This window comes from Merops nubicus, unplaced genomic scaffold (genome assembly GCF_000691845.1).
Source record: "Merops nubicus isolate BGI_N331 unplaced genomic scaffold, ASM69184v1 scaffold19697, whole genome shotgun sequence".
NCBI lineage: Eukaryota > Metazoa > Chordata > Aves > Coraciiformes > Meropidae > Merops > Merops nubicus.
Genome location: NW_008619816.1, coordinates 1642 through 28197, shown reverse-complemented (window position 1 = coordinate 28197; position 26556 = coordinate 1642). Strand labels below are relative to the sequence as shown.

At 39.8% G+C, this 26556-nt stretch overlaps 1 protein-coding gene across 1 annotated transcript; it reads right to left on the bottom strand.

Annotated features, from left to right (window-relative positions):
- Positions 1–3343: 3343 nt before the first annotated feature.
- Positions 3344–22915, bottom strand: DNAJB14 (DnaJ (Hsp40) homolog, subfamily B, member 14). The gene is made up of 7 exons (XM_008943943.1): positions 22749–22915; positions 12856–13001; positions 9629–9814; positions 9135–9229; positions 8769–8878; positions 7371–7543; positions 3344–4340 (listed from the first exon to the last, which is right to left on the bottom strand). Exons 1-7 carry the CDS (start codon positions 22763–22765, stop codon positions 4216–4218), a joined length of 852 nt encoding a protein of 283 aa, XP_008942191.1. The 5' UTR covers positions 22766–22915; the 3' UTR covers positions 3344–4215.
- Between the last annotated feature and the right edge of the window lie 3641 nt (positions 22916–26556).

Genomic DNA, 26556 nt, shown 5'->3' with positions numbered 1-26556 from the left:
CGAGCCAGGGAGCTGCAGGGTGGCAGTTTAACAGCCAAGGGGAAGAAATAAACCGGATTTATCCAGTAGATGCCCGCGGTGTAAGAGTGGCGACTGTGTGTGTGTCTTCAAAGTCTTGTATGAGAATTTGGGGCCCCAGCGGTAGACCTAAAGCAGCCACCCTGCTGTAACAGTGCTGCTCTCCTTCCAGGGCTGCTGCCTGCAGAGCCGCGCTGTTCTGACCCGAAGGTTTTGATTAGACGCCGATACTGGGGCTTAAATGAAAAATCATTTAAAGGAAAAAAAAAATGCTCCAATGTTCACAGAAGAAAAGCTCAGCCCAAAAGAGAATTCTATTTGAATAGTGAAGAGCCATACCTCCTCCTCAATCCAAGGCGTGCAGACAGCACAATCTGATAACGACTTGTCTAAAAATGCAGCTGTCTTTTTATGATTTGTGGGCATGATGCTCAATAAGCAACTTTACTTATTTCCCTGTCACACCGAGTATGACCTGAAGTGATGCAAAAGCATTTATGAGATCACTCCTGTACTGCTAATATTAATGGGGGTTTTGTCTCCTCTTCCAGTGACAACCTTTCTAAGCACATACCAAACCAGTACTGCTGGGAAAAGCATATTCTGCGTGGAGGATAACACTGTAACTAAAAATAGTAATTCAATATTTTTTCTAAAAAACCAGAGAAACCAGGTCTACTTCCTGCCAGAGTGAGAAGTCTCACAATTACCCTGGGGAAGTTTCTGGAGGATAGTTTATAATGGCATTTTCTTTCCTGTAATTATTGCATTTGCACTGTTTGTTCCTGAAAGTATCACGATCGTATGCCAAATACAGTACTAAATTTTACATTTGCTGCGTGGTACCTTTTCTCCAGGCTCTCCCCAGTGGTTTACAAAGGAGCATGGGGAAAGCAACACCCAGAGATCAGCAGCACTCAGGAGCTGTAACAAGTGGCTAGGAGACGGTGGATTTTAGTCCTTTTACAGCATTCATTACAAAATTGAATTTAAAATTTATATAAAGTTCTCTTTGCTGCCTATGTAGATGCATCTGTTACATTTTAGTGACTGTAAAGGCCTATCTTTTATTGGAAGCTACAAATTCAAAATTCAAATTTCATCTTGTTTTCAGATGTGAACACTGAACTCACTTGTGACTCAGGGTGCTCCATAAATAGAATACATACTGATGTTGTGTTTCATCAGATGCAAATCATCTCATTATTCTACATCAAAGAGTAATGCCAAGGTTTTTCAGTCTTTGCCAGACTTTTCTCTTTGCCCTTTTAAATGAGAAATCAAGAACCCATATTTGTGCTATCTTGGAATTCTAGATTAAATACAGGAAATGACTAAATAAAACAAATAAGGAGTTAATTCGAGGTAGCTAGTGAAAAGTTGAGGGATTTTTAGTCAGGCTCTTCAAGAGCAGTTTTCATTTTCTCTTTTCTTTCCAATATCATAATGACAACTTCACTTCCTGAAGAAACTCTACCCTCTTCAGTTAGCATCTTGTTCATAAAAAAACTTGTTCTGAACTTACCAGGCAGATTCCTTCAACAAAATCAGGGAACTTAATGACATTTCTGAAGAAAAAACCTTCAGACTTGAGAAAAAAGTAACAACTGTGAGGAGAAAAACGCCCAATTGGAATATTAGAAGAATGTTTGAAGGCCATATTTAGAGCAGGTTAACTTTCATGGTATAGGAGAGAATAGCATCCTGTAGCAGATGACTGCATATTTCAGTGTGCAGCTATTTAGTCTGTTACATGCTTTCTAAGCAGCGTTTTTCTGCCAGTAGAAACATATTGTTTCCTTCTTTGCAAATGTCAACTGCAATTGATGATCCAGTGAGATGTGAAATGTAGCAGCCTAGGTCTCGCTTCTGAACTCCTGGGACCCCTGGGTTGCCACAGGACACAGACACCGCATTATCCCAGTGTGTGGAGGCGCAGATAGCGACCCGCCCAACCTAACGCAGCCCAACAGCTGTCCCTCCAGCTGCTGCTCAGCTCCAGCAGAAGCAGCTGCAGGGCAGAGATGACCCATCCTGTTACTACCAGCAGCTCTGCTGAGACCATCCCTCGGCCCTGCCTTCACTGCTCCGACACGTGGCAAACGCGTCGCGTGCCCTCTGTTCTCTGAACTAGAAGACGACTTGCAAGCTCAGCCTCGGTGGTGAAGGGCAAGGCCTGATTTACTCCACAAAGCCCTTGGGACAATTTTCTTCTGTTAAGAAGACACAGGAGTACCAGTATGTATGTTGATAAGTTTGTCTTCATTAGTATAATTACAATACATTCTGGACAGTTACAAAATCCGGGGAATCACATTTTCTCTATAAATTTCTATTGCAAACTTCAAACATTCAGGTGCCTTTCCATTACATCTGCACGCTTCTCCTGTAATCTTAGTAAGGACATCCAGCACAGCAACCCTTTCTTTTTCATTCGTTTCAGCAGCTTTTAGTTGCTTCGATGTCCACCTTGAATGCTGGTTTAGCAGCTCAGTTGAAAGCCCACAGCTAGCCTCTCTTCTGTTACACCAGCTCAACAGAGGACGCTTCCAGTGGGACAGTTTGGAAAAGGAATATATGCAAAACACGTTTCTGGGCCACTTGGAGCAATAGCATTTAGTGTATCTCTAGAGTAAAATCCTGCTCTAGATCCAAAGGAATTCCAATGAAATCAGTCAAGTATTTAGACTCTCAGTTTAGGAGGAGAATTTCACTCCACATAAACTGACAGCATTGTTCAAAGACTGCAGTTTTTCCTCAAAGAAAAAAATACCACCCTTATTACAAGCCACTGGGCGTTCTCAAATACGAGAAACATTCTCCTGCGTAGCGCTGTTAGAACGTAAAAACATCAGCTACTGAGCCTAAAAACATTTTCAACGCCCTTCCACTTTAAGTACATTGTACTTAGCTGCTTCAGGACACCCCTCTGCATCAGCAGGTGTAGCTACACAGCCCCTGCGGAGGGGCGGCGGCGGCACAGCGCCGCGTGCACAGGAGCCGAGCGGCGCCTCTGCGCTTGTCTGGGAGGTCAGTCCAGAAACCTTCTGGTCCAGAAAAAAGCAAGACCCGACCCCTTCCGCCCCGGGGTAGGGCTCTGAGCACAGCAGCGTGCTGCAAACCAGCAAAGCGCTTACATAGTTGGCAAAAGTGTTGCAAGGCACATAGCTTGTCCTTAGCAATAGTTCCCTGTTCCGCTTGTGGTGCCCATTGAGGAGTCAGTGTTGGGACCTAGCTTGGAATGAAAAAAAAGTAAGAAAATGGAAGTCTGCCAGGAAAATAAAATAATTCGGTAGCCCCCCCGGCCCCCCCCCCTTTTTAAGCTTTAAGATTTTACTATTGCATGTTTTCCTCTACCTTTCCAGTAAAAATTAAGGAAGCTATGGATGCATGTTAACCATACGTATGGACTTACTACTACTGGAATACCAAATGGTAGAGCTGCTGTAAACTGTTGCAAAGTACTAAAAGCAATGCTTATAATGGTCTGTACAGCATCTGCAAATATTTACTTGGAAAAGAGACTAGTGTGGTTCTTAATTTTCTCAGCATTGCTTAGAAACGCCAAAAAACTACAATAGCTAACTGCTACTCTACACCAGACCAATATACCCTGACAGATACTTATGAATATATGCCATTATATTTAAAAATAACAAGTTCCTCTAAGCTGGTAAACACAGAAGTTTTTACATAGAGTTAGAGATAAAATATTAAAAATTCTTGTTTCAACTCCACACACTTGACATCTGAATAGGAGTGATGTAATCATACTATTTATTCCATCAGTGAGACAAAATGGTGTATGGAACTAAATTTCTGAGATCTTAAATAGAAAGTCATTTAACTCGTATATACACAAAGTGTTCTTTCCACAGATATTTACATGGCAAATATGTTAGAGGAGAACCACTATGACTAAGTCTCTACAAGTATAGCATCCTTTCTGAGCTATTCTCTCTGCTGAAAGAATTCACAGAAGTTTTGAAGTAAAATCTAGACAATTAAAGTTACCTATATTTCACAGTAGGTAAAGAAGCCATTAAATGATATTTCAGCATAAGGTTTCTGGAAACAGCTACACAGTAGAGTTTTACATCCACCCCTCTTTTCCAGCATTCATGGTGAAACTAAATCTCTTCTTAATTCACAAGAGAGATCACGGCGTACGTGAAGGTGTATGCGTATGATGGTGGCTCATCCTCCTCGATAGAGGCTGGTCAGTCGCTCTAGTTCTTTGCAGTTGTCCATGGGCATGGAGTCTGCTTTTTTTCGGAGACGGTCATCTCGATACACTTTTGCTGCATGAATTAAGTCTGTTTCTTCAGGGAAAAGAGAAAAGATTTTTCATGTTAAAAACTGGATATTTTGTACGTGATACGTTTCTTCTCAGAGCTGTGCAAAGCACCTGAGGTTTCAACCTTGCCCTTTTCTCCTTCTGTCTGCTCTAGCTAGCCACAGACACCCGCTGAACAGCACTGCTACGGCTTCCCTTTGCTGGATTTTTACAAGCATTTCATCTTTTTGAGCAGGGAAAGTGGTAACAGCCTTCCAGCACCCTCATATTTCATACAGCAGTACCTAATCATAAACAAACAAACAAAAAAATCCCCCATCATCTGTGTCAGACCTCATTAAACAAAACAAATATAGGCCACACTCAGTGATCTTGCAGATTATTGACAGCTCTAGCGTCTTGCCTGTGCCCAAAAATCCATTTGGAATGTTAACTTCAACTGATGCTGCTCCAGGCTGCCAGTGTTCGGGGTATTAATAAAAGAGCTCTCTGTATTATACTGGTGTTCAATAGCTTGACATTGCTGAGCGTTTTAATTCTATAAAATCTCTTTCATCCCTTCAGCTCAAAATGGATTAGCAAGGCATTCTTAAACGTCAATCAACAGTGGAAAGATTTTTAACTGTCAAGGAGCTCTAATGCACGACAGGTATTCTAAATCCATAAAACCACAAAATCAGCTGTTTCTATAAATAGAGAAAATCTATTAGAGGCTGCTTACTCAAAATCAATTTGGATAGTTTTCACAACCTGGTAAATTACAAATAGCAAGCAACACGACAGTCACTACCTTCAGGTGATTTTTTCTTCTCTAGGCTAAGGGCAAATGTTTCTGAAGTCACCACATTTTTCCCAATAAGTATGTACGTACAGAAACATGGACCTCTCTGCACTGTCCATGCTTAAAAAAGTATGCTGAAAAATGGAAAGGGTATGCTTTTTCCTCTTTCACTCCCCAGCTGAAAATTGCATATCAACTGAATCTTTTCAAAGACTAGACAGTAAGTATATTGCAGGAGACACAAATATAACATGCCAGTAAATCTAAGTGCTATGACTAGGTCAATAAAAGCAAAACTACCCTTAAGATCTACCCTCTGCTGAAAAAGGGTGCAAATATGTCCTCTTTTCGTTGTGCTGGATAGAGTCTTGTCTTTAATTTTTTTGTTAAAAAAAACTCCACCTCTCATTATTGTGAACTATTTTATTGTACGATTATCAATCATTCATTTAGCAGCCACTTGCAAAAGAAAACCAAGGTCTTCGATTCATGAAGGGTGAACGTATTCAAACATTTCAGGATGATCAAAGGACAATCTACTTGGAAAAACAGGAGTTTAATACTTGCTTATGAATTATACCCAAAAGTTCTCTGACAATTTCCTGTGTTTGAAGAACATGGAAAAAATTATTCTGATCCAAACTAGCAGTTTGGGCAATCTGACTGTTTTCCCCCAAAGCACTGGTGTCTCTCTTGCACTCATGTCACCCATCAGCAGTTCCCTGCTCTCAGGTAAAATTACCCAGATTTACTTGTGTGTAAGCAGAGTGTACTCGGGGGTAAGGAACACGAAGCCCCCAGGAAGCCCGGGGCCTGCTACACACGGGCAATGCGGTTTGTGTTTGTGTAGCTACAGGCCAGCTCTAGCAATCAACCCTTCAACCGCCTGGGTGAGGGAATCGAGGGCACCCCCAGGAAGTTTGCAGGTGACACCAGAATGGGTGGGAGCATTGATCTGCTGGAGGGTCAGGACAGGTTGGGTTGATGGGCTGAGGTCAGTTGTGTGAGGTTTAACATGGCCAAGGGCCGGGTCCTGCACTTTGGGCACAACAACCCCAGGCAACGCTCCAGGCTTGGAAGGAGTGGCTGGAAAGCTTTTCCTGGTGGAAAAGGACCTGGGGATGCTGGTGGACAGCTGGCTAAACATGAGCCAGCAGTCTGCCCAGGTGGCCAAGAAGGCCAACAGCTTGCTGGCTTGTATCAAAAACACTGTATCCAGCAGGAACAGGGAAGTAATTGTGCCCCTGTACTGAAGTGTCTGGGGAATGTGTCTTATGAGGAGCAGCTGAGGGAACAGGGACTGTTTAGTCTGCAGAAGAAGAGGCTGAGGGGAAACCTTATTGGGCTCTACAACTCCCTGAAAGGAGGCTGGAGTGAGATGGGTGTTGGTCTCTTCTCCCAGGTAACCAGTGATAGGACAAGCGGAAATAGGCTGAAGTTGCACCAGGAGAGGTTTTGATTGGATATTAGGAAGAATTTCTTTACTGAAAGAATGGTGAGGCATTGGAACGGGCTGTCCAGGGACGTGGTGGAGTCACTATCTCTGGAGGTGTTTAAAAAACACCAGGTGTTTAAAGAACACCAGGTTAAAACTGATAATGATTTGGAGATGGCTGATGCTATTCAGTATTCCTGTGCTTTAACGCTGAATTCTAGGTTTCTGAAAGAAAACAGCTCCTTATGTAATGTTAACTTAGATTGAAAAAATAGATGGTAAACTACAAAAAAAACCCTGTTTTTAAGGTCTGATATAACCAAGGTAGCAGGTTCATGGAGAAAACTTATTCAGCACTGGCAAAAGATTAAGCACTGTTTTACAAGCTGTGTGTCCTTGGTTGCCTGGAAAAGCAGTGTGTACTGTGCTCCAAGGCAGATTATTTTATTATGCCAATATCTCATTTCCCTAGGTGCTTTTATATAAAACAAAAGCTTACATAGGTGTTTCTGAAGAGGGAAAAAATAATGTGGAAGAAATTGGAATTCTTTCTTTTTCACTATCTATTTGGTGTAGTCTTTAATTTTCTGACAAGTGGTCACAGATAATAGAGTATCAGGTTTAAATTGCTTATGATATGCAGATGGTTGTGAAGTGACTGAGTGAAGCACAGAAGTTAGGTGATGCTGGGAACACTTGTAAAAGCTGGAAGCAGTAGGGAGCCTTACACTTGCTTTCTCGTTCAGATATTTTAATACAAGCACTTCATTCTTGCCTGAGACAACCTTTTCCTATAGCAATGCATGCTTCCATGGAATTACACCTATTGCCAAACTTACTTTGTTGCCTCTCCTTCCAACAGTTATTACGAATGTTGGACACATAATCCTCTTCCACATTCTTTTCCACTTTCTGTAGTGACACTCCTTTGTACTCATTTCTAAAGTCCTTGTTGACATAATAAACCACACGCAAGTTTTCTGTCTGCATTTTTATGGTTTGCCCTGTACTTCTGCAAAAAAAATAGAGATGGGAGAGAGACTGGATTTTTTTTTTTTATACCACAAATACACTTTAAAAAGAAGGTGCTATTCCAGAAGAACAGCACATTACTGAAATTGCAATTTCAAGACAAATAATAAAATGATTACATAATCTGCTGGAGCATAAAATGACTACGTTTACCTGAACATTAAACTACTTCTGCTCAAACCTTTGATCTTCAAAAAAAAAAAACCAACCACTTTAGTAAGATGCTTGGTTTGATACCTTTTTAGGCAAACATAAGCTCTGGTAATAGAAAACTACATTCAAACTCAACAGAAAGAAAACCAGGTCACTATTCCGTAGCGACCCAGTACAGGCATCGCCATTCTGAAGTGTTTTCTGCTAGCCCTGACAAATTCATTTTCCTGCTGGCATTCTGCAGATTAAAAAAAAATCAAAGACTGTGTGCAAACATTTTGGCAGAGAAGTATTTATAAGCATCACAACAGCTTAGCTGCCAAAGGGAAAAACATCACACTCTGGAAATAAAGAACTTTGAAATAGAAGAGAGGAAAAATGAAACCTTTCTGTTGTGGGGCTGAGAGCTCTGCAAGGAACTAAGGACCTTTAGAACAGCTGTGGCAAGTGGGCTAGGACTACAAATAAAAGCTCGTTGCATGCTTGATTACAGTAATTTATCTCTCTCAAGGAAAAAAGGTTTATATATCCTACTGTACAAAGCAGGTAGGTTTCACTGGTAGAATTCTTTGTAAGAATACAACGATAAACTATTTTACCATCATTTAGAATGAAGCAAAAAACAGTTTCCCCAGCCCTCATCTAATTCAAAATTTAAATAAGGATGATGAAGTTGCTTTCAAGTACTTCACTTGCTACAAGCACAAGATCACCCCTTAGAGAATACTGAACCTTAGCAGGTTTCAGGATTTGGTTAAATATGCTGGTGATGCAAACACCTCTGGAACGTGCTACACTGCGTGGACAAGCTGCCCTGTATTAGAAGGCCTCCTAAGCTGCTGGTATTGCTGACCTCTTTTCTCCATTACATCCTCACAGCATGTTCCTAGTACCTAACTTTCAAGTTCTGTTCTACTTCATCTATACCCTTCCTCACTGTGGGAAATCAAGGACCAACTAATGGAAGGCTCTCTAAAATGCTTCTAAGTGGAAGAGGGCTATTACCAAATCCTCCCCTCCGTTTCAAGCTGATGTGACTGAGCACTACTTACGATCTTGGGTATAAGGCATAAGGAGGGCTAGACACCATCAGCTGGCTCAACAAGGAGACGAGGATCAACACAATAATGGGCATCAGCTGGATGAACATAGAGAAACCTCCCTAAGAAACAAAACAGATTTAGGTATTTCATAAAAGAGCATCAGGCAAACAGGTGAATTTGACAAGATATAATGCTAAGCTTGACTTTCTGCTTTAAGAATCAGCACAATCACCACGTGCTGAAGTTTTAAAATACTTAACTAGCAAGTACAGCTCTTCATCTATAGTACAGAGCTCCTGGACAATCACATCATTGAAAGCAGCTACCAACAACTTTCACAATCTATAGTTTAAAGTCAATGGCACTTAAACATACATCACCCCTCTCTTCCTCTCTCTCGTGTCCACTCTGACGGTGCTGATTAGGATGACTGTAGCCAGCACGACCATTAGAAAATGAATGTACACTACCTAAGGAAAGAAATAAACACATTTAAATCAAGTCCACAACTATTTAGAGGTCAATACAGAAGCAAAAATAGAAAGCTTTTAACATTACTGAAGGACACAAAGTAACTCAGCTTTAAGATATCTTACAATTTTAAAGTTGTTTAAAATAAATATTTTAAGCTCTAAGACAACTGATTTCATGTACTGCAGAATCACCATAGTAACCCCAAAGAACTGAACTCACTTTTTTTGGGATTTAGCAACACTTAAGGGAAAAATAAACTGTGATGCAGATTAAAGAGTTGGGGTTGGGGCAGGATGGAGTAATTTTACTGTATTGTACAGTCACAAACTCTAATGTCACTTTGGGCAGTACCACTGGATCCCGATGATTATACCCATGTATACAGATGCAAATACCTGTTGGAAAGGCCCCTCCAAAAAACATGTTGAATAGATCCTCTGGAGTAATATCTGCCTCACAACCTCTATGGAAGTTGAATCTACCGTTGCTAGGGTGATTGCATGTTTGCTCTTCACTGCCTGTAAGGTCATACTGCTTTCGTTTTTCTGGATTACTCAGCACAGCATACGCATTTCCGATTTCTGAAGCAAGGAATAAAAGACAACTCCCATAAATGAAAGGTAAAAGTCATTCCAGGAAGAAAACTGCAATTTCAAAGTCAAGAACAGGCAGCAAATGATGTCCTTTACTGTAAGTTACAAATCAGCTATAGCAGAACAAGGTGCAGAAAAATCGTTACTTTTCTTAGTGTAGGTTCCACAAAGTTTCCCCCCAACACTATGCAAAGGCATTTTACCCTGTTGAACTAGGCAAAAGGCATGAGAGCTTTGTTCCCTTTTCTAGAGGAACACCTACACCTGTGGAAATGTTCTTTCTCGCTGCAATTAAGAAAAAAAAAAAAAGCATCAAGCATTACAATGAAAGCTCCGAGTCTGGGTAATTGCAAAGTTCTGTTTGCTCTAGCAGCCTAGCTTTAAAAAACAACATAGACTCAGGTGGTTTTCTTTGGTGTCCTTTGGTAAGTGGTGTCTTCTTCCCATCCATCAACTTCACTGTCTACAAAAGTGTGACTGTATTTTCTTATTTGCTTTGTAAGACGTTTTATGGATTACATCAACAACATCCTTTTGCATGACTAATGTGGAGAGTACAATGTGTGCACGTGCCGGGAACACGTGTCTTCCTAAGGGGGTCAATACAACCTCAAAGTTTGGGGGGCCTGGCCTGGATGGGTGTCCCCATTCACGCCACATTATAACATATGAACAACTCCGATTTTGACAGTGGGAAGAGAAAAACATGAGCATGGAAAGAATCAGTGTGAAAAACCACAGGTTCTGCCAACTTCACCAGCTTTAACCCTAGCTGCTGTGCACAGACACACAACTCTTCCAGACTGAAGGAAAATTTCCCTTGGCACTGGATGAACGACCTTCACTCAGTCATATCTTCATTAAACCCTTTCTGCTTTCCTTTCTTCCCTCTCCTCCAAGCCTCTCCAACAAAAGGCTTTTTTTCGCAGCCAACAGAAGGCACAGAGATTATGTTTTTCAGTGTCAAAAAACCATCAGTCATCAAAAATTTGTGAAAGGTACAACACTATAACCTCAACCTAGGCATGTAAGACTACAGCTTTGCATAATTAATGTTTTCAACAATATCCAACCTAAAAAAAGTTAATGAGGCTTAGTTATGTGCTTTTTAAGATGCCCTTAGAAACAACCATTAGTAATTCCTTTAAGTGGAGGAGAAAACCCAAAGAAATGAAGCCTGGAAATTTGCACTGAGAGCACAGTGTACACTATGGACACCACACGTATTGCTACAAGGTTCCTCTGTTACTCAGCACAATAAAATTGGTAGTAAAAATTTTGATTTTCCCAACAATTAAAAATTTAGAGACATAAATCAGGCAACTGCACATAAAACTAAAGACACCATACTGTCGCAGTATGGTCAGCAATCTTCTTTGGCTATTTGTTATTTGGTTCTGATGATTTGATGCTAATTCACAACAGATTTGATTAAAGCACAATTTTCTTTAAATAACAGACCTAGAAAAAGAAAAAAGCTCAAAAGTTTCAAACAAAAGATTTTTGATGAAGTTTCAAAGGTGCAAGAGATTCCAAGAGATTAAAAGGCACATTTACACAAACTTTTCAATCTAAAACGTAACATCAGGGAGACTGCTCAGTACCACAGGAGAGTAGTACTAAGTGGCTCAACATGTAAGTAAAGTACCTTGCCTAATGTCAAAATCACTTGTTTTCTAATGTGAACTTTCCTTAAAATAAAGCATGATTATGAATAATAACTATTATTATGAAACTCTCTCTCTCACCTGGATGTTAGAAACTCATCAGCCACCTTTGAGGGCAAACTAAATCATAAATTTACTCAGCCATGCAAAAAGACTACTATAATTTCAATGCAAGAAAAATGCTAGACTCCATTAAACAATTTTTAGTCAACAAGATTCCCCTACAAAATTTTCTATTTATTCATCTAGTTAAGAACCAGAAAGTAAAATTAAGCTGAAGAAATTAAACTTGTACAAAGTGCTAATATTAAATAAAAGATTAAATAAGAAACTGACTTCTTAGATTTTAAAGATTATTTAAAACTATATTAGTAAGGAAGAATTATTCATAGTGCTGGAGACGATTTTGTAATAACAGTATATTTTTAGATAAAGCTGTCACATAGTTGTATTAAAATAATCATTAGCAATCAACTTTCATGCTATATTCCATCTGCTTCTGGAATTGTTAATATATTGTTATAATTACCCCTTAAAGTCTGTATCAGAAGTCTTGCTTAGGACTTTGTTTTTTTCCTTCTTCCCTTGCCCCCGTTTAAGAGTTTTACCCAATTGGATTTTTTTCAAATGTCTGCATGTAAACCTCACCAGGAAAACCTAAGAGATGTACCACAATCGGATTGCTTATTTATGTATGATCCTTTCTTAGAGATTCATATTTTCTTCATCTGTGCCTAAGATAAAAGTGTAGTTTTCTTTAAAAAGCTTTTCCTCAACAATTTCCCTTGTGCAGGACTGAGCCTGGCAGCCTCAGATCAGGTCAAATCAGATTGTAAATTTTACCTAAGAAATGGTTAAAAGCAACTACTACTCAGGCCATATTTGAACCCAAGTGTTTTTGTTTGGAAAAAGTAGTAAAACTACACACACAATAGGAATTCTAAGGAAAAGGTAACATGGCATGTGACTCAGTAAAAGCTGCATTTTGATGAAGTATTACTTTGTTGTTTTCAAGCTCAAGTATAGTAAGCATTCGAGACAGTAAGACTCAATTGCCTGCATTAAGTCAACAACAGTAAAAAAGTGCAATTAGGTTTCACAGATCAAGTATTTACTCCCTGTACCTGAAAATTACAGTCAGTCCTCTGAAACAAAACCCTACTGCAGAAGTCCACATTATTTATCTATACTTCTGGGTATATGTTAAGATAATTAAATATTTTATTGAATAAAAGTGTCGGTTTAATATTATAAAAGACCACACTGACAATTTCATAAAAAGAGTGACCAATGCAGATTAATTTCTTGTAGTCTGACAAAATTTAATCATAAGAGAAATTTTAAGTAAAAATAGTATTTTACTTTTAAAAGCCTCTGTTGCTCCTGGTGCATGGTTTTTGTCTGGGTGGAATTTCAAAGCAAGTTTTCTATAAGCCTTCTTTAGGTCTTCTTCTCCTGCATCCTTTGACACCCCAAGGACTTTGTAATAATTTTTACACTTCTTTATACTGCAAAAGAAAATGAAGTAAAATGTTGTAAGGAAGAAGATATAGAAGTAGCACATTAGGACACAAACTGCAAGCGAGGTAATACGTTGCACTGATGCAATACATCTTGCACTTTAAGTATGAAGTATTAAGAAACCCATCCACTCTAGAAACAAGGAATGCCATTTCTCATAAATTCACTATCGAACACAATAAATTATTGTACTCAAAATTACTGACCACATATATTTATTTTACTACTTCTGTCATAGATCTACTGTAGTACTAAAAAGAGGTTTCAGTTTGCAATTACTGTAGCATTTCCTCATCCCCAGATGAATATCATATGAATGTCACTGTTAATAATGAATAAAATGAAGATTCCAAATTCACTTTGCAGAGCTAGCAGGTGGGAAGGGCCCGTTTTGACTGTCAACAGCACATACGCTTTGGTATGCAAGATATGAAACAAAAAATACCTCTCTTTCTCCAAAGTCAGGTTCAAGCATTCACTTTTCAGAAAAATAAGGCATGTGGGAGTACCTCTGCTGCTGCGAACACACCTGGATCTTAATACATTTTCTGCAGGGGTTTATATAAATTCAAAGAAACAATAACAGCTCCAGTAATTACAGACTCAGCTCATCTCCTGTGTTCAATGTAGCATTTTGTAAAACTTGGAAATACTCTTCCTGTAGGCTGCCTCATGCAGACATGAAAAGCAAAATCTGGAAATGATGTAATGATTTGGTATGCTTTACAATACCCAGCAGAGAGAAAGAACAGTTGCAGGAGACAGGGAGAAGATTAATGCTTTGTGGGCAGGAAGAACTGACCAAACCAATAAACATGCCTTAAAATCAAACCAAGTTGCTTGGCTAAGAATTCAAAAACTTCTGAAGCTGAATCACAAACTTGCAGAAATGAGGCACACTGACACTTGGTGCATACCAAAAGAAAAGGGCTGGTCTGAGAGAAAAACAGAAATTACATGCATAAATACTTTAAAAGTTTTGTGAGAGTCTCTTCACATGGCTGTAACTGTGTCCACATTCTCTTCAACGCACAGATTTTTACGTCAACATGGGTTTAGTGTTGCAAAGACTATACACAGGGCAGTCAAGTGGAAAAAAAGAGGGTAAGCAAGCCTTTGGCATTTTCCTGAAAGATGAATGGGTACCCTACAATTACAGGAACATTAGCATCAGAAGTACAACCACAACGACGTGTGTGGTCCTTCACCGTCCACAGACTGATTAAATCAAGTTTCATTTGAGGGATCCCTTTTCCTGTATTCAACTAAGCCAAGCCTCTATGGCAGTCCCGGCGTAGTGCTCACACGAGCGCTGTGTTGCATGCGGGCAGCTGCCAACACAAACATCCTGTGAAATAAATATAGCCCATTTTATTGGAGCAATGTTTCATAAGCTCCAGTTAGGGAGCTGATAAAGCTAACTAAAAAGAACATGGTGAATCTATCATCGAGAAAGAATGGAAAGAAAATACATTAAATTATACTCTGAGTACTGGAAATATTTGTTTGTTAATTTGTACAAGAAGAAGAAATTTGGTACTGTATAGATCCCTTCATCCTTAGCCTCAAGACTTGGATTACTCATGAACTGTACCAAGAAGAGCTTGTTTGTATTTAAAAGTGTAACGGTACCGAATTAAGCTTTTATTTCAAGAAATTGCTATCTCAGCATCCAATCCAAGTTCTTATCTTCAATAATTCAGTATCTGTTTGTGGACCAGACTCCAGAACTTTGGTTGATATAAAATTATGTAGTGAGTAATCAGTGTTTTGCAAAGTCGCTGGTTTACTGGCATTAAAACTGTAGTGTTAAACATTTGTTCAATGTTTTTACACACCATGCAGCCACAACGGTATCTCCCCCCAACGGCATATGGCAATTCCTCAGCGAAGCAACAAACATGAAAAAAGAATCCTTATTTCTCTGCAGACCTGATATGCATTTATTTAACAACTCTAGCAGGCAGAGAGGAGAAAAATGGGGAAAAAAAGAATGATCTAAGAAATGCCTACCCATTCTTCTAAGACCCAGAAACTTGCCTCAGAATTTCCTTCCATTCACAACCAGCTATAGTTCCACAGTTGGCAAACCTCATGGGAAAAAACAGGAATGGTGGGTATCAATCAGAAGACATTCAGGTCAGCATGTGACCCACCAGCTTCCAATACACCATGATCTGCTTAGAGCCAGTGCATCAAACCAGGGCTACTTCCTGATGAGAAAGTGCAGGGAGAAACCTGCCTTGTGGGCCATATAGCACTTGCCCTCCAAAGGGATGGGTGCAATCACCCTCCATGCAACGGCTGTTCTGAATCTGGTCCACAAATGAGCTCTTGTTATTTACCAAAAAAACCAGCATTCATCCAAGGTATAACAGATTCCTATTTTCTCTTAGCAAGCCTTTGCTAGTCATTGTCAAAAAAAAAAAAAAAATCTATAAATACACAAGCATTTCTATTCCAACATCCCTAGTTTTGTATGAGGCTATTATTTAATATTTCAAGCACATCTTATATCAAAATTTTATACCACTGCTTTGCCACTGCAAGGCAAAAAGCTAGCTGCTTCCAGTCCAAGGGCATCTAGTTAATGCAGTCTCCCACAGGGTGGGAGTTAGTGACTTCTGCCAGGAGGTCCCTTCCTGAGCACAATTCAGGACAACAGCTACAGGCTAACAGCTCAGTTTTCCCACCCTCAGTGAAGTCCATGCAAGTTCTGCATCAACACTTGCACTACGGCAGCTTCGCACTGGGGACGATGGGGCAGGCGAAGATAATTAGAAGACACTTTCCAATTAAACAAAATTATCAGTGTTTGTGGTGTGCTCCCAAGAGGCAAAACTTGAATGAATTGCAGACTCAATCTGGCAAGTCAGTCCATAGCAGGACAAACTGTATGGAATGACCAGGACAACCCACCAGATCCTCAGGTCACAGATGTGCTGTGCAATCACCAGGCTTCTCACACGCTGTTGAAACACTCAGCTCACCCCACCAGGGCCTGACAGGCCACATTCCTCCTCCACTGTAAAGAGGTGGGGATCACAGGCTCTGCACGTGACTTAAGTCCACTTCCCCCAAACTGACACTGTCCTGATGAGAAATTTCTCTCTGGCTGCTGGGAGCTGTTGGAAGACATGGCTAACGTGACCACTGCACCTCAGCAGAAGCCAGCCTTTTTGGACATATTCCTCTGGTAGACTGACATCTGACAATCCTCACAGCCAGAGTTCCTCACCTGGAGCACTGAACTGTCCTGTGGAGATTTGTCACGGGAGGGCAGATGGACAGAAGTAACCATACCCTTCCCCCTTGTGTCCTATCACAGGCCACGTGACATCAGCCAGCAGAGGCTGGGAAAAATCAGAAGTAAAACCAATGGAGGTTGTGGAAAAGCCTGACTCTAGATGTTACTTATGGCTTTTAACCACACATGACCCCCCTGTCCCTCAGCAGTCTCAGCATGAACAACTACCTTTCCGAAAGCTCCATTTCCAACTGTTTGTTTAGTGTTGCTGTACTTAAGGCACTGTAGTCCCTTAGTGTTGGTCTTCTTGCATATGTAACTCCACACAGATGTTTCTTTTTTAAATTGCAATTTATATATCACTTGCTTATGGAATGCCCCTTTTGTATTGAATTGAGATTTTTTTTTTTATTTCTGGCTTGTTTAGTGTTTTCACTGTTAGTTTGGGGTATTTTTTTGTTTGTTTGTTTGTTTTTTGTAAATTGCTTTTCTTGTGTTTTTCATTCCTGCCTGGATCACTTCTGTATCTGAATTACTATCAGATGATTTCTGTTCTTTAGCTAATTTCTCTCCTTGCTGAATTGGTCCCCTGCCAGCATCTTGGCACTGTCCTTCTGGCCAACAGATTCGCTGGTTGTTTTTAGAGGGCACGTTGCTGAAAGTTCCTGAAATAATATCTGGCTTTTAGAGAATAGACTTCTCAAACAGCATGAGGGCAAGCGATGGCCTACATTCACCCATGATCTGTTGACAGAGCTGTCTCGTCATGACTTGCAAAGCTCCACTATCCCAGCTTGCAGTTGACAAGCCACCTGCAGTAGGACTGGTCAGCCAGCTTCAAACTGCAGCAACAGCCAATTCTGCCTGGGCTCCTCTCCATGCTCGTGACAGCTGAAGGCAGAGGAAACCCTTCAGGTCCTGAAATGCCTGCTGTCACCTGCAGATACTCTGCAGCTACCACCACTGGTTCTCCGGTGACTACAATGATGTAATCCAACCACTGCGCTTCTTGTTTCACCTTTCAAATCTGCAATTCAGATGAGGTCAGCATGAACAGCTTTTATCAGGTTAACAAAACCTATCACAGATACTTGTATTTCTGTATCAAATACCTGCAGCCATCCACGATCATGAAGTTTTGAGTACACCTAGGTATTTCAAAGGACTTTCCAAAGCCTCTGCCTACAGGCACAGGGATGGCATAAAAGACAAATACTTCAACTGCAATCTCCAGAAGCTTGTGATGGGAGCCAAAATTATTTCTCCCAACAGTAATCTGAACTGAGTGGCCCAGTGACAGCAAGGTGACAAAGAAGTGAGCAAGAGGAGGCGACACTAACTTCTTATCCCAGAGTTAAGCAGGAAAACAGTAAAATGCAGACCAATCTCTACACAGGTCAAGTTTCCAGCAATGCCAGAGGGCCTGATGCAAATGGCATCCTGTAGCTGAACTGGGAAAATGCCAGTCACATCTTGGATGACATAAGTGTGGTCTGCAACAAGTGCTCTGGATTGGGAAGAGAACATCACAGTGTTGCCAAGGAACTTAAGATGAAACCAGCATGTCCCTAGTTTCTGAAATAAGTGCACTGGAAGTTTCAGATCTGTTTTACTGATAGATTCAACACCACATTAGGGTCTCGGTACCTTGTTCTTGGATGTACCACGTCTGTTTGTTTCTTCTGTGTGTATTACATGAAATATTCAAGGCTGTGTTTACATCATCACACTTATCATTATTTTAAGTTTTTATTTTAGTTATAAAAAGTGTAGGTTAAAGGCAGGAGCTTTCTGACAAAGTCCACCATACCTTCCGTGCCACTTTTCCATGACAGGCTCTGTGACTTCCACCTTGACTTTCTCAATCATTCAACTGGTTATTTCAGCAATTCACAGTAGTTCTAGCAGCCTAATTAAAGCCATGCCCTGATTTCTTTGCTTTGTTTTTTTTTTTTTTTTTTTCCCCTTCCATTTTAGCACATGTTGATTGCTCTTATTATGCTACTTTCAGTTAATTATCTTCTTGACCCCATGTTCAAAAAGTAATGATATATCTTTTTGCCGAATTCACAGAAGTCTCAGCAGGCCTGGGAAAGCACATTTTACATTCCTTCTAGTTTGAGCCATGAAATGTATAGAGGCAATTTTTTGGTTTACTCTCTGAGTTCAAATTAAGTTGCTGATTATTTTCAGCCGCTGTGGGATGACATTTAATCCTGCCTTGCAAGGTTCCTACAGAACCCATGTCTCTGTTGGTTTCTTCTGGTTCTAGCTCAAAGATCCAAATACAAAGTTTCATTCTTGTGCTCTCTTCTGAGAGGCAGGCACTGACAGGGCAGAAAAAGCAGTATTCCACCACAGTCTTCAGAAGACAGCAATCCATCTTTAGAATACTACTAATCATGACAGTTATCCTTCAAATATTAAAAAGATAATATGAAATATATGCTATGGCTTGCTTACGTAAAAAGAGACATCATACACCATATGAATTTTAAGATCATTTAAAGGGAGTCTGTATAAAGTATACAACCTGTATCTCCAAAACTACTTTAAAATCATGTAGTAAACAACAGATAACACACACTTCACAGCATAAAAAGAAATGGGAGACATTAATAAAGAGCAAGCAAATGATCCTTTCTGGTTTTTGTTTGTTTTTGTTTTGTTTTGTTTTTAATTTCACACTAGTCCACAAAAACCTTTCTGAAGGCTCTGCACACTTGGTATGAGCAGGTAGATATGATGAGCAGAATTTGTTTGAAAGTAAGAACTCTTTCATGACCATAATTCTGATCAACACTACTTCAGTTGTTTTCAGTGAACTAGAAGGAAAAAAATTTACATTTTCTGAGACAAATGTTCCATTTCTTTACATCAGAAAAAGTGCTAATAAGCTACAGCAAACAGTGAAGGAATTGCTGTAAAGCAAAGACCACAGAATCCAAAAGCAAATTCTCCCTTTTTTGTCACGCACACGATTCTCATATATTTATCTTAAGCTGACATTACTCAGCTTTCAATTGCCTAGAGACTTCTAGGGGACAACTGCTCTAAAAAGTAACATGTCTACTGTGGGCCCTAACATATTTCTGCTAGTCTCCTGTCAACATCTTTGATACACAGGCCACCTGGAGAGCTAAGGAAACTTGATCCAGCCCTCAGTGACAAGATCAGCATCATTAAGGAAAAGATACATGTCCTACAGATGGTATTTTCAAAGCATTTCATTCAAAATTACGAAAGTGCTTTTGGACATCTCAAGCTTCAAATAGTGAGCACCCCTGCCACAAAGAGGAGAGCATCACCCAGCCCTTATGCAATCAGTGGAAAGATATTGCATCTTACACTTCCCCCTGTTGAGCAACTTGTTTGCAAGCTCTTGCAGTGCTCTACAGAAGTGTTATGGTAGCTTGCTAGCGATCAGTGTCCCCTGTGTATGTGGGTAAAATACAAACAGCACTGAGGTGCTTGTTTGTCCCCACACCTACTCGCATTACTTGAGTAACCCTGATGAAAATTAAGGCAGTTAATTAGTTACACTGCTTCAAGCACGTCTTCACTATTCTTCTTAAGTTTACTGTTGTAAGCAAATTCAAGATAGCTGTGGAACTCCAGGAACACCAATCAGTGATCCAAGTCAGAGAGCTCAGAATCAGTTCCCCTGTTTGACTGCTCGCTAGAACTTCTAAAGAAGAGTGTTGGAAATGGCATGTGTAGTTAAACCAGGAATGCTTTCTCCCAATCCATGTTCAAATACTGATATAGAACCAAAAACTTCTAGAGGGAAGAACACTTGAGGATAATGACCACCTTTCAAAGCAAAAGCATACAAAACAACTTAGACAGAATGATGGTAAAATCACTCTTAAAAAAAAAGAGTGATCTTACTTAAAAGATCACTCTTTATTAAAAGTTGATGATTTTGCTACCTTGCTATCTAGACACTTATTTCCTTACAGGGAAAAAAAATCCACCCAAACCCACAAACCAGGCATAAACCACTAATTAAACCCTCCTATTTTCACACAGCATTTGTTTAACCAATTGAAAGCTCTGAAAACCATCCCACTGTGGTATGGCAGAAGCATATGGTGGTGACAAGCTCTACTCTCTGAAGAATACCCTCCCCAGAGGGGTGTGTTTCAGTTAATTGGAAAAGTCTGGGGCCTGACTGAAGCAATAACATATGCAGCCTGTCATGTTTCCAACTAGAAAGCTCATTCTCACTATGGTTTAAATATGAACTTCCCCTCAGCTGTCATCACTGAATGTGTTACATTTTTCCATTAAGTTTTAGCCCACTGTTTGTATTTAATCCTGTTCTGCTTGGAAAGGCACACATGTTTTTTAATTCCTAGCTACAGATTTTCTAAGTGAAACGTTGATGTCACTAACTGACAACACAACAAACTTTCCACACCTCCAATGAGAAGTGGAGACCTGTGCCGGGATCAACAGAGCATCGAAACCAAAATTCAATTATTTAATGTCTTATTTGTTGTTTTGCACATAGAACCTCTCTACTCATTAATGGCACAATGGGGTGCATATCTACATTGGAGACTCTTTGTGTTCTTGGGCTTCATAACCACCAGATCTTCCTTTCTGCAATACTCTGTATTTTCTAGTAACCTTTGGAAATTCTTCACTTCAATTTATTCACCAGAGAAACCTCCAAAGGTTTCTAAACTGCTATACTAAAGGGTGGTAGCATCACTCAAGCTAAGGTCAAGATACTGTTTTAACATGATTTTTAAGTGGTATGGGAAACACAAACAAGCATGGGTTGTTCTGCAAGCCATTACAATTGCTTATTTGCAAAGTTCTGGGTAGGTTTTAAAACCTCCATTTTAATATTCACAGAACAGATTGTTGAATAAAGTACTAAGAAGAAATGTTGGATCAAGATTATCCTTCATGTGCAACTTTTATGAATACCCCTAACTCTGACTCTGATCTCAACAAACTGGATTAATCTTTAGCTGGTATCTAGTGAATCCCTTCAAGGAAGCAATATTCAATACTAGGAAAGCATACCAGAGAGAAAAGTCAGCTCTACAGGATACTTTTACTCAGGGCAAAGTAGGCAACACACTTTCTGGTAAAAGAAACAACAACAACAAAAAAGAATTTTCAGGGAGCCTGATGTCAAAGCAGACTTCAGCTGGGAATAGCAAGTCATGGATGAGTGAACACTGGTAGCAGTACAGCCTACCTTGTAGCAGCTTTCTGAGAATCTTGTACGTGTCTTGATTTGAGCTATACGTCATTTGCTTCTTTCTGGATCTTTTGTCTCACAGGTGTGAGCACCCAACGTGTGTGTCAGTGTGCATACACAGACACGCATGCTGGCTGTTCATTTTAACAACTGATATTTCAAAGTGGCCAAAAACATACATGCTTATTCAGGTTTTACTTTAGATGTATCATGAAGGGTAATAACATTAACTAAGCAGAGTTGATAGTACAGGAAAAGCTCTACTAAATAGCAACATTAGGAGGATAACCATGCCAGAGATGCTCTTGTCTACCTGCCTGAATGCAAAGCTGCTCTCCTAACACAGAAAAGCTACCTTTTCCTCACTGGTAGCACAGGTGAACAGATTATTGAACTTCAGGAAAAGATCCCAATATAACACTACCAGCAACACAGGTTTCACATGAACACTTCAATCTACAAAAACTAGGTCAGGACCTCTTGATATCCCTTCTTTGAGCTCCCCTGAAAATATTTAGGCTAGGCTTATCTGAAAATACAGGTGGGTTTTGAGGTGTGCAATTTCAGAGTGGCTGTATCCACATTTCTTTAACAGAAATCAGGGCATATCAAACTATTTTTCTCACTCCTACAGCCAACAAGTGTGTAATGATAGAGGCTTAAGAGTAACCCGCCTCAAAATGATATTATTACTGATCTTTCTTTTCACACATCCTCCTTTCTCAAGTCACCCCATCTTAATACTATCATGCTGCACAAAGTCCAGACAGAGTTTATAATGCAACTCTGACTATGTGCTTCAGTGCTTCTCACGTACCTGTATTTCCAGAATGAAATGGTTTTAACGTCGGTCTAAGACCAAACTGTACAGCAAGATTAGCGTGAAAATAAACTTTAGGAGTGAGCATGCATCTTGAGTATAAAAATATTTAAGAATAGAAACACTGCCCTGCAAGTTGTACTGCAGAATTCTCATCCCTTCTTTCGTTTACCGTGAGATCTACTTAATAACTGTTTCGAGTATTACCTTTATATAAAGAGACCGTTTAAATAGAAAATCATACTCTTTCTTGCAGAAAGTGATGACATCTCACACTGCATTTAAACACAGCAAAACTCTTCTCTTCCTTTTAGTCACAGCTCAGCACAAGTCACCCCTCTCAGCTAACCTTGAATTCTTGGTTGCTTCTTTAGATGCTAGAGCTGAAAGTATAAGTACACAATACACAGAACGAAAAGCAGTGATATATTTAAGCAAGGCCATACCTGAATACGCCTTCCATTTGGTCTTTGGTGTAGCCTTTTCCACCTTCACCTGCAGCAGATGCATTGCTCTCCTTCGTGCTATTGGGCTTACTTTGATCATTGCTACTGGCTGGTTTTCGGCAGTAAGCGCCTCCCCCAGCAGCGCTTCCATTCTTCGTAATAGCTTCCAACAAAACTATAAAACAACAGTATATCATAGTATCATTATAGGTATTAGCAATTAAGCTGGAGCTCTCAAGTGTCTTAAATGGGAGCACCATGTTATAAAAGACTAGTTGCTACATCCTCCTTCCTTACTAGTCATCACATTGTACCACAAGCGTTTCTGAAGGCAGCCTGGCAGCTCTTTTCGTGGCAAGCCATGGAAAGGCATTTCACCATTAGCGACTGGATTCCCCTCCACCTCTGCCAAAGTAATTTAATACTGGAGAGAATCTGTCCAGGTCCTTCGTTTCTAGATGGTTTTCAGAGGCACTGAACCTATGCTTTGGGGTGAAAACATCAAGATACCTGAATAAGCAACAATAAATTTGAAAGATGAACTAACCTATGAGGCTGAAGAACCTGCAAATTACTCCACACAGAGAGCAAGGCCATCTCCAGCACACTTCACATTTGCTGCTTGTAACCTGAGCCACAGGTGGCCACAAACTGATGTGGCCACTCTGTACCCCTTCCAGGCAATACCAGCTAAAATTCAAGCTGCTGTTAACATGTCACAAATAAGCCAGGACCAGCCAACTAGACCTGGCTCTTAAGACCTGAATGTTGAAAATCTGCATGCTTTTGCCTGATCTTGAAATCCTCTTTCCTTTTATGCTTCAACAGATCTCAAATTTAGCAGTTCTAATAAATCATCAGACACTAAGTCTTTTTCTTTCTGGATATAAGCCTCTATTTTGGAGCCATCTTACCAACAAATCAGAAACAGTACCATTCTAACTTAAGGGACTGCACACAAAGCATAATGTAGATCAAAGACTATTAAATGGTCTCTTTCCTGAAAAGGGATCCCTTTAGAACAAGATGGGAAACTACCTAGGCCAGATTTGTTTCATACACAACTGAGAGCTAAGAGTTACTATCTGCATAAAAAAAGCCCTAATAGAAGTTTCCAAAGAAAAACGTCCCACTCACTGTGAAAGCATGTTGCAACTTTACTGTTAAAAAACATTTCCTTCTAGAAGTTAATGAGAACAACTGTGAAGGATTTTCTTCTCCATCTATTAAGAAAATTTCTTCTCTGACTAGCATGGTTTCTCTTACAGCAGCAGCAAACTAGCATCCTACACATCACAGCTTGTATATCACAGAAGCAAAGGAAAGAAAGCTTTGTTTAAAAGGAGAACCATTTTCCTAAGATTTGCTGCTTAAAACACTCCAGTATTTGCTTTTACTGATGAGTTCACTTATTACCCACTGGCCACAGCAGTGTGAAGTACTGGAGATGAACAGCTACACTTGGCCTGGACAAGACAGTCAGCTGACTTCAGTGCTGGTCCTGTGCTCGTGCCTGCCTCAGCACGACTCGTCATTTGATCAGATCAGGCTTTTTACCACAAAGAAACTACCAACATTGAGATGCTGAGTTGCTTAACGAGCGGATTTTTTCACTACAGGTGAAATAAGGTTCTTGAAAACAGGAGAGATACAGCTGCATTACAGATTATAACTGAAGTACACAACCAAATATTTGCAATATTTATTCTAATATCATCTGTTATGGCATTTAAAGTTCTGAGATAAATAAGTAATAACAACTCCAATGAGGCAACTATGTCTGCAGGCTAAGAACTAATCAAGAACAGAGATGTGAAGAGACGGCACCCTCAGAATGAAGCATTTTCAGTCCAAATGTTCTTCAAATGAGCAGTAACAGTAAACAAAATGAGCAGTAACAGTAAACAAAATTATTCTCTCTCTATCCCTGTGACGTCTGCTATTTAATAACAGCATCATGTGGGATCCTATTCGAACATGCAACCCTGACTTACCCTCTAGAGATAATGCTCACTCAGCAGTTTTGCAAATCCTGCCTTCATACTGGCATTACTCTAGAAATTCCTCATCCCTGCTCTAACACTTGTGCAAAAACAGTGGTAGCAATAACAGTAGAAACACAGGTATAGACGATGGTTTGCATTTTAACTCCCATTGTCTCTTCACAGCAAGTTTATGGTAAGTCTTCTCATTAATTGTTTTGGCTGCACTATGCTTTAAATATTACTACTTCCTTATCACCTTCTCAGATCTCCCATCCCTACAATGGAGCTGCATTACTGAGAAGACAATGCATGACACTTAAAAAAAAAAAAAAGAAACAAATTAAAATCCTTAAGTGTTAACTTCTTTAACAGCAGGACACTGCATATACAGACATGCTATTGTTCTACATTGGAAAAGAAAACCCTACAAAGGGTCTGGGGCCATTGTTTCCTTCAGATAAAAGATACAGTTAAATATTCAGAAATAACTCCGACTTTCCGTGAACTGCTGGTGGTAAAACCAGCTGTTAGATCTGTAGAACTAACAGTATATTAAAGAAAATTTAAAATACCTAGATGGGCAGTGAAAATAGGACATGCAAGGAACCAAAGACTGATTTTATTAGCAGGTAAGACAACGAATCTTATCTCCAAACGTGTCTGAAGGCTCTCTTTACCTGCTGATGAATCAAAAATCCTTGGGTTGCATTTGAATCCATCATGCATTGAACATGAACCACACTTTCACTAACAGAAGAACCATTTAACTCAGAACTCAAACTAATGCAAGAGCCTTAAAAATTAAGCTCACATACACCTGTAAAGTCTCTTTTTAAAGGCAGCATCAAAAACAGCACAAGAAAATCTTAAGAACAGCTGAAAAATAAAACTTGTCAACATGGTTTTCTGCCGACTCCAAACAGAATGGCACCCAAGTCTGAAAGGGAGATCTTGTCCTTTGTTATCTTTAAATCCACTCTTACAAATCTCTTATAGAGAAGCAACTCGCTTCCCTTCAGTTGCAATATGAATCATTAGCAAAAATCATAATCAAACATTTTGAACAGCTGAACTGTAAAACAATTTTACAGCAGAGTGACATCAACATGAACACTACTACTATGAAGACATTAGCCAAGTATCATTAAATAAGCACTGCCCTTACATTTCACACTAGTAAAGCCTTAAAATAGCACTGCTACAGTCAGCATATTTCAGACAGAACCTTTGTTTAGCAAAACTAAACTTCACTGATGACTGAACTAGTGCTGAAAGCACTTTAAATGCAAATGTTGCCAAAACCAAACCACATGTAGTACTGTTTTAGAGACAATAGTTAGAACCTACTCTCTCTCTCTGCCCCTTTATAATCCACTGTAACATCAAGAGGAGGATGCTCCCAACAGCACAAGACTCAGCTTTTTTCGCTGATGGGACACCACTCGTGAAATGGTGGGCAACTGTTCTCAGAGTGATAAGAAAGATACCATCTATGAAGAATTGGTGCTGTCAGGGAGAAATTGGTACAAGCTACCTGCTAATATATTCAGGGAAGAGAAAATAAGCAAGCACAGTGATAACCTGAGCTGCACCACGTTGTCCTATAAACCACATAAACCCCACGCATCATGACCGTAAAATAAGAACTTGTGCTGGAACTGAGAAAGCTCTCAAAACTTTAACTGTTTCCTTCTCTGTGGTCTCTGCTATGACACATTTTTAATTATCTAATGGATTTTTTTTTTAACAAGTGGACCCCCTCTTAATTTATCTAAAAGATGAGAACGAGATAAAGCAACCATTTGGTTTGTTCTTAGCCAGCG